Genomic DNA, 15,382 nt, shown 5'->3' with positions numbered 1-15,382 from the left:
TTAAGTCAGACCATGTCACTCTCTGCCCAAAACTCAATTGTGGTTCGAACTTCACCCAGTAAAAGCTGAATTCCTTACAATGGCATATGAGGCCCTATAAGATCTGACATTCCATTACCTCTGTAAACACATCTACTACTCCACCATAATCTCGTTGCTGCTGTTAGGACAAGAAAGGCATGCTATCGCCTTTGGATCGTTGCTCCAATTGTTCTCTTTACCTAAAACTCTTCTCCCCATAAATCGTAATAGCTAACTCTCTTGCTCTTTACTCAGATGTCACATCGCTGAATACTACTCTGGCCACCCTATTTTAAATTTTACCCATCTTTTCTCTTGTCAGAACTCCCCATGTTCTTTTATTTATTTTTTCTGCCAGTTATGCCAGCATCATTTGTTAAACAAACTGCACCATTCCCAAGGGAATTTAAATGCTACCTTGAGGTATTCAGTCAGATTCTCTATTCAAGTTATATGGTTGTTCATTTGCATGTGTGTTTATTCTTTTTAAGTTTTAAATAACTTATTGAAATATAGTTGATTACAATGTTGTGGGGGGTTTTGTTTTTTTGGCTGCATTGGGTCTTTGTTGCTGCGCATGGGCTTTCTCTAGTTGCGGCGAGCAGGGGCTACTCTTCATTGTGGCACGCAGGCTTCTCATTGCGGTGGCTTCTCTTGTTGTGGAGCATGGGCTCTGGGTGTGCGGGCTCAGTAGTTGTGGCTCGCGGGCTCTAGAGCTCAGGCTCAGTAGTTGTGGTGCACAGGCTTAGTTGCTCCGCAGCATGTAGGATCTTCACGGACCGGGCCTCGAACCCATGCCCCCTGCATTGGTAGGTGGATTCTTAACCACTGTGCCACCAGGAAGGTCCGTTCCCCCCTCTTTTTATGGTATATAATTTTCTGTCCTTTGTCTAAATGGATGCTTAGCTTTTATTTTCAGCTTTCCTTCTTTTCAAATATTAATTATGCATTTAGAGATGTAAATTTCCCTTTTAGTTCAGCTCTATTTGTACTCTACAAGTTTTGATATGGAGTACTCTTAATGTTCAAAAAATAATTATATGATAAATGCTTTCTGATTTTCATAGGCTTTTTTGAGCCTTGGGTTATTCAAGAATATAAATTCCTAACATGGAGATTTTTAAGTTATCTCTTTCTTACTGATTTCTAGCTTATGTGCAAAAGAAAAAAGTACTTCAGGTGATTTCAGTTCTTTGAAACTTGTGGCTTGCTTTAATAGTCCAGCATATGGTTAGTTTTCATAAACATTCCATATGTATTTGAAAAGAATATTTATTCCATAATTGTTGGGTATGGGGATATTAAATTAAACTAAGCTTGCTAATCATTTAGGTCTTCTACACACATAGTGATTTATTTGGTTTGGATATTTCAGTTACTTTATTTCCTTAACCTCAAATCACAAAAAAAAGTATATGAACACATCTTCAGTTTTCCTAAATTTTATCTATTTTAATATTTAACAGCTTTTACAAATGTGTGCCTGAATGACTTGTGATTTTTTTACTTACTAATTTTTATTGTGGTAAAATATACATGAAAATGGTTAAAATGGTAAAATTTTTGTTACGTACAATTACAGTTCAGTGGTGTTAAGTATATTTACAGTATTGTGTAACTATCACCACCAGTATCTCCAGAACTTCATCATCCCAAACAGAAACTCTGTACCTGCCATGCAATAATTCCCTATTTTCTTCTTCCCACAGAAGAAGAAACCTGTTAACCTTTTAACCTCTATATTACCTTCTGTCTCTAAGAATTTGCCTGTTTTAGATACCTCATATACAGAGAATCATACAGAATTTATTCTTTCTTTCATGTCTGGATTATTTTACTTGGCATAATGTTTTATTTGTTTAAATTTTATTGGAGTATAGTTGCTTTGCAATGTTTTGTTAGTTTCTGCTGTACAGCAAAATGAATCAGCCATACATATACACATATCCCCTCCCTTTTGGACTTGCTTCCCATTCATGTCAGCACAGTGCCTTAAGTATACTGTGCTATACAGTATGTTCTCATTAGTTGGCATAATGTTTTAGAGGTTCATTAAGTTGTAGCATGTATCAGAACTTCATTCCTTTTTTTCTTTTTATTTTTTTGGTGGTATGTGGGCCTCTCACTGTTGTGGCCTCTCCCGTTGTGGAGCACAGCCTCCAGACACGCAGGCTCAGCGGCCATGGCTTACGGTCCTAGCCGTTCCGCAGCATGTGGAATCTTCCCAGACCAGGGCACGAACCCGTGTCCCCTGCATCGGCAGGAGGACTCTATAAACCACTGCGCCACCAGGGAAGCCCAGAACTTCATTTCTTTTTAAGGCTGAATAATATCCCACTGTATGGTTAACCCACATTTTGTTTATCCATTCCATCTATTGATGGACTTTTGGGTTGTTTCCACCTTTCAGCTATGTGAATACTGCTGCTATAAATGTTGGTGTACAAGTATCAGAGTCCCAGTTTCAATTCCTTTGAGTATGTATCCAGGACTTGAATGGTTTGGTCATACATTGATTTTATACTTAACCTTTTAAAGAACTGCCAAACTGTTCGGGCTACCTGAAAAACAATTCAGAGTAATGATAGTAAAGATGATCCAAAACCTTGGAAATAGAATGGAGAAAATACAAGAAACGTTTAACAAGGACCTAGAAGAACTAAAGAGCAAACAAACAATGATGAACAACACAATAAAAGAAATTAAAAATTCTCTAGAAGGAATCAATAGCAGAATAAATGAGGCAGAAGAACAGATAAGTGACCTGGAAGATAAAGTAGTGGAAATAACTACCTCAGAGCAAAATAAAGAAAAACAAATGAAAATAATTGAGGACAGTCTCAGAGACCTCCGGGACAACATTAAACACATCAACGTTCGAATTATAGGGGTCCCAGAAGAGGAAGAGAAAAAGAAAGGGACTGAGAAAATATTTGAAGAGATTATATTTGAAAACTTCCCTAATATGGGAAAGGAAATAGTTAATCAAGTCTCCAAGGAGAAACACGCCAAGACACATATTCATCAGACTATCAAAAATTAAATACAAAGAAAACATACTAAAAGCAGCAAGGGAAAAACAACAAATAACATACAAGGGAATCCCCATCAGTTTAACATAGTAATCAAGTTGGCAAAAATTAAAGACAAAGAAAACTTATTGAAAGGAGCAAGGGAAAAATGACAAATAACATACAAGGGAACTCCCATAAGGTTAACAGCTGATTTCTCAGCAGAAACTCTGCAAGCCAGAAGGGAGTGGCATGATATACTTAAAGTGATGAAAGGGAAAAACCTACAACCAAGAATACTCTACCCAGCAAGGATCTCATTCAGACTTTACAGAGAAATTAAAACCTTTACAGACAAGCAAGAGCTAAGAGAATTCAGCACCACCAAACCAGCTTTACAACAAATGCTAAAGGAACTTCTCTAGGCAGGAAACACAAGAGAAGGAAAAGACCTACAATAACAAACCCAAAACAATTAAGAAAATGGTAATAGGAACATACATATCAATAACTACCTTAAATGTAAATAGATTAAATACTCCAACCAAAAGGCATAGATTGGCTGAATGGATACAAAAACAAGACCTGTATATATGCTGTCTACAAGAGACCCACTTCAGACGTAGGGACACATACAGACTGAAAGTGAGGGGGTGGAAAAAGATATTCCATACAAATGGAAATCAAAAGAAAGCTGGAGTAGCAATTCTCATATCAGACAACATAGTCTTTAAAATAAACACTATTAAAAGAGACAAAAAAGGACACTACATAATGATCAAGGGATCGATCCAAGAAGAAGATATAACATTTGTAAATATTTATGCACCCAACATAGAAGCACCTCAATACATAAGGCATATGCTTACAGCCATAAAAGGGGAAATCAACAGTAACACAATCATAGTAGGGGACTTTAACACCCCACTTTCACCAATGGACAGATCATGCAAAATGAAAATAAATAAGGAAGCACAAGCTTTAAATGATACATTAAACAAGATGGACTTAATTGATATAGGACATTCCATCCAAAAATAACAGAATATACTTTCTTCTCAAGTGCTCATGGAACATTCTCCAGGATAGATCATATCTTGGGTCACAAATCAAGCCTTGGTAAATTAAAGAAAATTGAAATTGTATCAAGTATCTTTTCTGACCACAACACTATGAGACTACATATCCATTACAGAAAAAAATCTGTAAAAAGAAATACAAACACATGGAGGCTAAACAGTACACTACTAAATAACCAAGAGATCACTGAAGAAGTCAAAGAGGAAATAAAAAAATACCTAGAAACAAATGGCAATGAAGAAAACACAACGACCCAAAACCTATGGGATGCAGCAAAAGCAGTTCTTAAGACGGAAGTTTATAGCAATACATTCCTGCCTCAAGAAACAAGAAACATCTCAAATAAACAATCCTGCCTCAAGAAACAAGAAACATCTCAAATAAACAATAGAACCTTATACCTGAAGCAAATAGAGAAAGAAGAACCAAAAAAACCCCAAAGTTAGCTGAAGGAAAGAAATCATAAATATCAGATCAGAAATAAATGAAAAAGAAATGAAGGAAATGATAGCAAAGATCAATAAAACTAAAAGCTGGTTCTTTGAGAAGATAAACAAAATTGATAAACCATCAGCCAGACTCATCAAGAAAAAAAGGGAGAAGACTCAAATCAGTAGAATTAGAAATGAAAAAGGAGAAATAACAGCTAACACTGCAGAACTACAAAGGATCATGAGAGATTACTACAAGCAATTATATGCCAATAAAATGGACAACCTGGAAGAAATGGACAAATTCTTAGAAAAGCACAACCTTCCGAGCCTGAACCAGGAAGAGAGAGAAAATATAAACAGACCAATGACACGCACTGAAATTGAGACTGTGATTAAAAAGCTTCCAACAAACAAAAGCCCAGGACCAGGTGGCTTCACAGACGAATTCCAGCAAACATTTAGAGAAGAGCTAACACCTGTCCTTCTCAAACTCTTCCAAAATACAGCAGAGGGAGGAACACTCCCAAACTCATTCTTTGAGGCCACTATCACCCTGATACCAAAACCGGACAAAGATGTCACAAAGAAAACTACAGGCCAATATCACTGATGAATATAGATGCAAAAATCCTCAACAAAATACTAGCAAACAGAACGCAACAGCACATAAAAGGATCATACACCACATCAAGTGGGGTTTATCCCAGGAATGCAGGGATTCTTCAATATATGCAAATCAATCAGTGTGATACACCATATGAACAAATAGAAGGAGAAAAGCCATATGATCATCTCAATAGATGCAGAAAAAGCTTTCAACAAAATTCAGCACCCATTTATGATTTTAAAACCTTCAGAAAGTGGGCATAGAGGGAACCTACCTCAACATAATAAAGGCCATATATGACAAACCCACAGCCAGCATCGTCCTCAATGGTGGAAAACTGAAACCCATTTCCGCTAAGATCAGGAACAAGACAAGGTTGTCCACTCTCACCACTCTTATTCAACATAGTTTTGGAAGTTTTAGCCACAGCAGTCAGAGAAGAAAAAGAAATAAAAGGAATCCAAATCAGAAAAGAAGAAGTAAAGCTGTCACTGTTTGCAGATGACATGATACTATACATAGAGAATCCTAAAGATGCTACCAGAAAACTACTAGAGCTAATCAATGAATTTGGTAAAGTAGCAGGATATAAAATTAATGCACAGAAATCTCTTGCATTCTTACACACTAATGATGAAAAATATGAAAGAGAAATTAAGGAAACATTCCCATTTACCACTGCCACAAAAAGAATAAAATACCTAGTAATAAACCTACCTAAGGAGACAGAAGACCTGTATGTATGCAGAAAACTAAAAGACACTGATGAAAGAAATTAAAGATGTTACAAACATGTGGAGAGATATACCATGTTCTTGGATTGGAAGAATCAACATTGTGAAAATGACTATGCTACCCAAAGCATCTACAGATTCAATGCAGTCCCTATCAAACTACCAATGGCATTTTTCACAGAACTAGAACAAAAAATTTCACAATTTGTATGGAAACACAAAAGACCCCAAAGAGCCAAAGCAATCTTGAGAAAGAAAAATGGAGCTGGAGGAATCAGGCTCCTGGACTTCAGACTATACTACAAAGCTACAGTCATCAAGACAGTATGGTACTGGCACAGAAACAGACATATAGATCAATGGAACAGGATAGAAAGCCCAGAGATAAACCCACCCACATATAGTCACCTTGTTTTTGATAAAGGAGACACGAAGATACAGTGGAGAAAAGACAGCCTCTTCAATAAGTGGTGCTGGGAAAACTGGACAGCTACATGTAAAAGAATGAAATTAGAACACTCCCTAACACCATACACAAAAATAAACTCAAAATGGATTAAAGACCTAAGTGTAAGGCCAGACACTATAAAACTCTTAAGAGGAAAACATAGGAAGAACACTCTATGACATAAATCACAGCAAGATCCTTTTTGGCCCACCTCCTAGAGAAATGGAAATAAAAACAAAAACAGATGGGATCTAATGAAACTTAAAAGCTTTTGCACAGCAAAGGAAACCATTAAACAAGACAAAAAGACAACCCTCAGAATGGGAGAAAATATTTGCAAGCAAAGCAACTGACAAAGGATTAATCTCTAAAATTTACAAGCAGCTCATGCAGCTCAATATCCAGAAAACAAACAACCCAATCCAGAAATAGGCAGAAGACCTAAATAGACATTTCTCCAAAGAAGATATACAGATTGGCAACAAACACATGAAAGGATGCTCAGCATCACTAATCATTAGAGAAATGCAAATCAAAACTACAATGAGGTATCACCTCCCACTAGTTAGAATGGCCATCATCAAAAAAATCTACAAACAATAAACACTGGAGAGGGTGTGGAGAAAAGGGAACCCTCTTTCACTGTTGGTGGGAATGTAAATTGATACAGCCACTATGGAGAACAGTACGGGGGTTCCTTAAAAAACTGAAGATAGAACTACCATATGACCCGGCAATCCCACTACTGGGCATATACCCTGAGAAAACCATAATTCAAAAAGAGTCATGTACCACAATGTTCATTGCAGCTCTGTTTACAATAGCTAGGACATGGAAGCAACCTAAGTGTCCATTGACAGATGAATGGATAAAGAAGATATGTCACATATATACAATGGACTATTACTCAGCCATAAAAAAAACGAAATTGAGTTATTTGTAGTGAGGTGGATGGACCTAGAGTCTGTCATACAGTGTGAAGTAAGTCAGAAAGAGAAAAACAAATACAGTATATACTAACACATATATATGGAATCTAAAAAAAAGGAAAAAAAAATGGTTCTGAAGAACCTAGGGGCAGGACAGGAATAAAGACACAGACGTAGAGAATGGACTTGAGGACACGGGGAGGGGGAAGGGTAAGCTGGGACGAAGTGAGAGAGTGGCATGGACATATATACACTACCAAATGTAAAATCGGTAGCTAGTGGGAAACAGCCACATAGCACAGGGAGATCAGCTCCATGCTTTGTGACCACCTAGAGTGGTGGGTTAGGGAGGGTGGGAGGGAGACGCAAGAGGGAGGAGGTGTGGGGATATATGTATATGTATGGCTGATTCACTTTGTTATAAAGCAGAAACTAACACACCATTGTAAAGCAATTATACTCCACTAAAGATGTTTAAAAATAATGGAAAAAAGAAAAAGAACTGCCAAACTGTTTTCCATAGCCGCTGTACCATTTTACATTCCCACCAGCAGTGCACAATGTTTTAGTTTTCTCCATATCCTTGTCAGCTCTTGTTATTTTCTGATATGTCTGTTTGTTTATAACAGCCATTCTAGTGTGGGTGAAGTGGTACCTCATGCTTGTAATTTGCATTCCCTTTATGATGTTGTGTGTCTTATGTGCTTATTGGCCATTTATCTTCTTTGAAGAAAACTGGCAGTAACTGGAATTCAAGGATGATGATATTGACCTTCAGAGTTTTGTTTTGTTTTGTTTTGTTTTATGACAGTGCTTATGAGATGAGTCATAGCTGAACTTAGGTCCATGTGCTTTTTTTAGTTCTTTCTTAACTCCAGGGGTAGAGACTTTTCAGGTCCCAACACAAAACAAGTGGCATTTACTAGTGACCCACCCCCTTGGTGGCTCTAGACTCATCTCTGTCTCCCTGGTCCCACAAGACTTGTCAAGTTCACCATCAGCCTCTCAGCCTTCCCTTTGGATCCGAAAAGTCTCCAGGAGAAAAGCAACCCAAAATATCGGACAGCTCCCCGTACCACTGTCCCCCTAGGTTGCTGGTACAGTCATTTTTTACTATCTTGTTGGCTCTTAATGCCTAGAAAGAGCTCTGAGTTTTCTGCTAATCCTTCCTAGGAGAATTAGTCTGCATTACCTAGTCTACCATTAATAGGAGGGCAACTTTTATTTTTCATGGAAATAATAATTTTTTATTGTCAAGTGCCTATTTCATTGGCTTACTTAATACTTAAGTAAGTATTAAGTAAGCCAATGAAATAGGCACTTGACAATAAAAAATTATTATTTGCTATAAGGAGTATAAATAGCATACATAGGTAAGGAACAAACACTAGATGTTTGTTACTATATTATCCAGTTGTTGAGAGTAGAATAAATTAGAGAGTGGCCTAACTACTTAATGGTTGGTTTGGGGCAGTGGTCGGGGCAGCGGGTGGGGAGGCGGGTTGGTTGGTGGGTTTTTTTTTTTTTGCTTTGTTTTTGTTTTTTTTGGCTGTACCGCACACCATATGGGATCTTGGTTCCCCAACCAGAGATCAAACCACGCAGTGGAAAAGTCCAGTCCTAACCACTGGACCTCCAGGAAATTGCCAGTGGTTGGTTTTTCTAAAAGAGGGAATGGAGTGCATTAGGTAATCCAGTGACTTTTTAAGTGGAGGTTGATTAAGATATCTTGTATGGTTTTTCTACTTAAAGCTGGTATGCTGTAGAGGTTGTTGCCTTAAATAAACCTATTGTACACAAACTTGAACTTTTTAGGTATTCATGGTCATTTCCATCATTGGATATCAGGGGATTTTACTCCTCTTTCTTGTCTTTTTTTTAAAGAAACCTTTCTCATTTAATCAACAAACATCTATCCTATTTTCCTTCAAGGCAGCATGCCAAGTTCTATGCAGGAGCAGTCATAAATCCTGACTGCCAAAAAAGAAAAAGTATTTAACGAGAGAAAAGACATGTAGAGAAGTAATTGAAATATATGACAGTGTGATGAGTAAACTAGTGTCTGAACAAAATGCTCAGGGAGTTCAGAAAGGGAAGAGTATTTCCTAGGGCATTTCCTACTTGATTTTGATGTGCTTAGCTTATTCTTCCAAACACCAGAGTGTAATATATTTGAGACCTTGTGTTCTGTTATGTATTTATGGGATAAGTTGGTGAATTGAACTTGTTAGGTCAATTTTAGATATATATGAATTGAATAAGAGTGCCCCTTTCCACTTAAGGTTTTAAGATGGTCTTTGACGTAATTATGTGTGCCTGAGTTCTTTCTTTTTTTTCTTTTGGTCTCTGTTTATAGGAAGAGCATTAAGAAGTTGGTTTTGAAAAACCTTAACAATAGCAATCTCTTCTCTCCTGTCAATCGTGATTCAGAAGATCTAGCTTCACCATCTGATTATCCAGAAAATGGAGAGAGGTAAACTGAATTCTCATTTGGGTTACGTCTGGTAGAGGGCCTTGTGCTCATTTAGAAAAGATTCTGAGCTTAGAATTTATTCATTCTATGAAATTGTATGAAGTTAGAAGTATTGGGTTGGCCAGAAAGTTCGTTCGGATTTTTCCATAACATCTTACAGAAAAGTCCAAACGAACTTTTTGGCCAACCCAATATTACAGCATATGAGCATCTAGAAGTTATGTTGTGTTGCTGCTTCTTGAGTACTTTAGACCTTAAAATTATTTTTCTGATTCATTTCTGCAAAACTATTTTGGTATCCATGTATGTCATTTTGGATGGGGTTGTTAAAGTGATACACAGTCACTGTAACCAAACCAAAAAAATAAAAAAGTATAGAAATATATAAAGGAGAAAGTACAAGTATATACCCTAATTCTTAAGAGTTCAGTATATATTCTTACAGTTTAAAAATTTACTTGTAAATATGTTCTTATATATTGTAGAGTTTATGCACGAAATAATATTCTGTAACCTGCTTATTTCCATTTACTGTAAACACCTTTCCGTATCAATATGAATAACCTGCCTCCTCCTTTTAAATGAGTCTGTAACCATTATTGTAAATGTAAGGTAGTTCAATCAGTTCTCTATTAGAGGACATTTAGATTATTTTGGTATTCCTATATTCAAAATAATGCTTCAATGAAAAATCCTTGTATATATGTCTTTGCACTCCTGTTTTTTTTCTCTTTGGATAAAATTTTAGTTTGAATTTTCATAAATGAATCATTAATACCTTATTGATTATAATATTAAAAATATTTAATTTTCAGTTTTTTATTTTGAAATTCACCACTGATTATTTGACCCCACATAGTAGATACCCCCTTCCCCCTTTAAACTAAATATTGTGACGCTCAGATTCATTCATTCATGAAAATAGGTCAGTTAAAGCCGTGGAATCTACAGCCAGATTTCCTGGGTTACAGTCCCAACTCTAGCACTTACAGCTTTGTGACCTTGGCAAGTTATTTTTCTGTGTCCAAGTTTTCTGTAAAATACAGAGAATGATAGCCTATTTTACAGGTTTACTGTAAGTATTAAGTGAATTTTTAATACATGGAATTACCTAGAACAGTGCCAGAAGCTAGTAAAAGCCTAGCAATGTTTGATTGTTACCATTTTACTACTGTTTCTACTCAAGGGACTAAGATAGTATTTATTTTCTCCCTTTTCAGATTCAGTTTTCTGAGCAAACAAGTCGATGAAAACCATCAGCAGGATGGAGATGATGATTCTCTTGTGTCACGTTTTTATACTAACCCTATTGCCAAACCCATTCCTCAAACCCCAGAGAGTGCTGGAAATAAACATAACAGCAGCAACAGTGTGGATGATACCATTGTTGCGTTAAACATGCATGCTGCCTTGCGAAATGGGCTGGAAGGAAGCAGTGAAGAGACCTCTTTTCATGAGGAGTCACTTCAGGATGACCGAGAAGAAATAGAAAATAATACTTACCATATGCATCCAGCAGGTCAGATTCAGATTGGCACTTGAGTAATCTCCTACCAGTCATATGAGACCTCCTGTTTGTCACTGATTTTCAACATAATAGAAGTCAGCTATCTGAACTTCTAAATGTTTTTTATTTCATTTTATGGAAGTTAACACTTAAACACTTCTCACTGATGCTTTGGTTGATTTGGAATTCACTTTTTTTTTGTACCTTTGGAGTAGTTAAAATTCATTTTATTAATTATCCTGGTATAGTTTAAATATCCCAAATTTTGTAGCCAGAGAGACTATCCTCATAATTTTTCCTAGCTTTATAAACTCACATATTGTTTATTGGTTTTTTAATTAAAATTATAGCAGTATTATCATATGAGATTTTTGAGATTTGAGTAGACCATAATGCCTGACTAGAATAGGCATTCAAATGTTAGTGGCTGCTATGGTTATTATCACCTCAGTTCTGTGCTTTTCTTTTTTGTCCCCAACAATGAACTGATTAGTTTTTCCACACTAATCCATGAAACAGTATAAACTACAAGATTGAAGTATCTTGATGGGATGCTTAAAGTTTGCCTTTTCTCTCTGTTGACTTAATTGGGTTTTGACAAATGTCATTACATTCCCCCTTCCCCCCTTTTAACTGAGGTACAATTTACATATAGTGAAGTACACAGATCTTAAGTGTTCATTTCAATTAATTTTGACATATATATACTCAATCAAGAGATAGAACATTTCTTTCACCCTGGAAAGTTCTTTTCTGTCCCCATCTCAAGAAGTCAACCAGTCTTGTTTCTGTCACATAGATTAGTTTTGCCTAGTCTTTTTTTTTTTAATTTATTTTACAGTTTGTCTTGATGTGTCTGTAAACTTGTTCTATATCTAATTATCTTATTGCCTTCATATATATCTTTGGTCACTTGGTGCCCTCAGGAAACAACTTTATACTTTCACATTAAGAATCCTATGTTATCTATATTTGTGTTTAGACATCTACATGAGTTCATTATAATACTACATCTTAAATATCCAGTCTAGATTTTTTTTATTATTTCTAGTTTTCTCACTGACTTTTTTTTTTAATTTTTTTAATAGTGTGCTCAGGGCACACTATCACCTATTCTGCCTTTTTTATTAATTTTATTTATTTATTTTTGCTGTGTTGGGTCTTCGTTTCTGTGCGAGGGCTTTCTCTAGTTGTGGCAAGCGGGGGCCACCCTTCACCGCGGGGCGCGGGCCTCTCACTCGTGGCCTCTCTTGTTGTGGAGCACAGGCTCCAGACGCACAGGCTCAGTAGTTGTGGCTCACGGGCCCAGTCGCTCTGTGGCATGTGGGATCTTCCCAGACCAGGGCTCGAACCCGTGTCCCCTGCATTAGCAGGCAGATTCTCAACGACTGCGCCACCAGGGAAGCCCCTCACTGACATTTATTGCCGCCTCCCAATTTAAAATTCCATTCTCAAGGACACTTTAACAACCCTCTAAAACTCGCCCATAGAGAAGCAAGTTAAGCACATGACTGGGCATTGCTGGAGGCTGGAATTTGATCTTATATTGGCCTTAAACTCTTTCCTCTCAGAGAGCAAGTTAACCTGATCTCTTCCTATAAATGAAACAAGGAGTCACTAGAACAAGCATACCCATGCTATATTTTCTTTGATTTCTTCAGAAATCTGCCTAGTTAGCACTTTTTAAAATAACATCAGTGTAGTCCTTTACGTTTCCATTTGTCTATGGGACTTTCTCATGTAGGATTTTTCATCTTGATTTTAGCTCTCAATTTGAGGATGTAAATTTGAAAGATACAAGAGGTTTATAGAAGGCAGTAACATGTAAAACTAAAAGCATTGGTTTTGGAGTTTTAGCTCCATCTCTAATCCACTGAATTACCACATAAGCCAAAAACCTGGGTTTGGGCATCTTCCATGTGTAAATTAAAACAATAAGTCTTTCCCAGAATGTATTCTATGGAATGCCTTTCATAGTGCACGTATGTTAATAGGTGTCATATGAAAAGGAAGTTCTGTGGTTAAATAAGTCTTGGAAACACTGGATTAAGTAAATAGATTTCATTGTTTTGTGGGTTTTCAGAACCTGTAATATACTATCTTGTGCATACTTAACCATGAGGTTTTTTTAAAAAAACACTTGGTTTCTCTTAGGAATAGTGTTTCTTAGAAAAGCAGATTAAAAAACAAACACTAGCTTGGAAAAATGCTTTATTCCTATATATTTTCTCTTTTTATAATAATTTACTGATTATTTCAGGTAATTTTTAAAATTATCCATTCTGTAGAAATTTTTTTTTTTTTTTTTTTGCGGTACGCGGGCCTCTCCCGTTGCAGAGCATAGGCTCCGGATGCGCAGGCTCAGCGGCCATGGCTCACGGGCCCAGCCGCTCCGTGGCATGTGGGATCTTCCCGGACCGGGGCATGAACCCGTGTCCCCTGCATCGGCAGGCGGGCTCTCAGACACTGCGCCACCAGGGAAGCTCTGTAGAAAATTTTTAAAAAGGAAAAAGTGAAATAAATATTACTGAAAATTCCTGTACCTGAGGTCAGTCACAACTAGTATTTTCTGTTTCTTTTGTCATAGGCATCGTTCTCACTAAGGTTGGCTACTATACTATTCCATCCATGGATGACCTAGCTAAAATTACCAATGAAAAAGGAGAGTGCATTGTCTCTGACTTCACTATTGGTCGTAAAGGTGAGTGTGAATTTAAGAGTTAGTAGTGTATAAGCCAGAGATCTTCACTTTATTTTTGTAATTAAGTAAAGGAAACTCTTGATAGCTAAATTTGTTTTTTACCTACATTTGGACCCACCTTGGCCTGAATAGGCACTTTGATTGACAAGTAACAAAAAAAGACTAGAACTTTGTAACAGTCTTTACAAAGACTGTTTGTAAGTATTTGGTAAGTATTTGGCTCATTGCAATTTTCTACAATTAAAATACTGTAAACAGCAAGAAATAGTGAGAAAATTAATAGTTGACAAGAGATGGGTAATATTTAGGTTCAACTTCATATTATTAAGTTGTTACAGATAAATTTTCTTGGGGAAAAGTCTCATCTTGCTGTATTGTATAAAAGAAGGGCTCAAGTATTTTAATTCGTACTGCAGGCTAGGTGTTAAGGGTTGTTTTATGTAGCAGCTGTACAGATATTTGGGGAGAGATTTTAAAAGGCTATTTTGAGGATAACGTTAAGTGCTGTAAAAATGCATATGTTAAATCAGATAAATGTATTTCATGTCACCTTCTAATACATATTATAGATGAAATAACCCATTCAAGGAATTGCTGGGTGATTTAGAATATTGATTAATGTTTAAAGCTGCTTGCTCCTTCTGATTATATAATCACTAGAAGTATGAAATGGGTATTTGCCCTCTGTGCAGGATGAGTTTTTAACTGTTTGTTCTGATTTATAGGTTATGGTTCAATCTATTTTGAAGGAGATGTGAATTTGACAAATCTAAATTTAGATGACATTGTGCATATCCGAAGGAAAGAAGTGATTGTCTACTTAGATGATAACCAAAAACCACCTGTGGGTGAAGGGCTAAATAGGTATGAATTTATTTACATATTTAAAAAATAATCAGCTAAATCACAATTTTTTTCTGTTAACACAAATGTATTCATATTATATACATTTTTTTGCAACTTGTCCCTTTGACTTACTATAGTGTGTGATTATTGTTTCTCTACTTTCATTTAAAAGTATAAGTGATAAAGAAATGATATAGTATGACTTTTTTGACTTCTTTTCCCTAATATCATCAGGTCCAATTGGTTAGTTTCCAAAAACTTTTGGGAAATGCTTTTTTTTTCCTTTGGCCACACTGCGTACCATGTGGCATCTTAGTTCCCCAACCAGGGATCGAACCCTTGCCCTCTGCAGTGGAAGCACAGATTCTTAACCACTGGACTGCCAGGGAAGTCCCGGAAAATGCTTTTTAATAGTATTTTTTTCTTGTTTCTGCTGTGACTGTGCTTAACTCTTTGTCTGTATTTTAGTGTGAGATACTAGCTTCTAATATGGTCCAGGTGAAAGGGCCATAATTAAAGTCATTTATGTTCACACCCACTGAGATTGAATCATGAAGAAATGGAAGCTCTAGGGCTTCCCTGGTCGCACAG

General features: G+C 36.5%; 1 protein-coding gene across 1 annotated transcript in view; it reads left to right on the top strand.

Moving 5' to 3' along the window:
* The window catches only part of NUP98 (nucleoporin 98 and 96 precursor), a 98,471-nt gene that overhangs the window by 51,041 nt on the left and 32,048 nt on the right, over nt 1-15,382 (top strand). Inside the window, exons 15-18 of the mRNA XM_007463033.1 lie at nt 9,621-9,737; nt 10,958-11,256; nt 13,832-13,945; nt 14,671-14,809. Coding sequence (XP_007463095.1) covers nt 9,621-9,737; nt 10,958-11,256; nt 13,832-13,945; nt 14,671-14,809 — 669 coding nt within the window. The remainder of the gene's footprint in view (nt 1-9,620; nt 9,738-10,957; nt 11,257-13,831; nt 13,946-14,670; nt 14,810-15,382) is intronic.

Source organism: Lipotes vexillifer, unplaced genomic scaffold (assembly GCF_000442215.2).
Source record: "Lipotes vexillifer unplaced genomic scaffold, Lipotes_vexillifer_v1.1 scaffold557, whole genome shotgun sequence".
Classification (NCBI taxonomy): Eukaryota; Metazoa; Chordata; class Mammalia; order Artiodactyla; family Lipotidae; genus Lipotes; species Lipotes vexillifer.
Note: the sequence above shows the minus strand (reverse complement) of the source record. Positions and strands in the feature narration are given on the sequence as shown.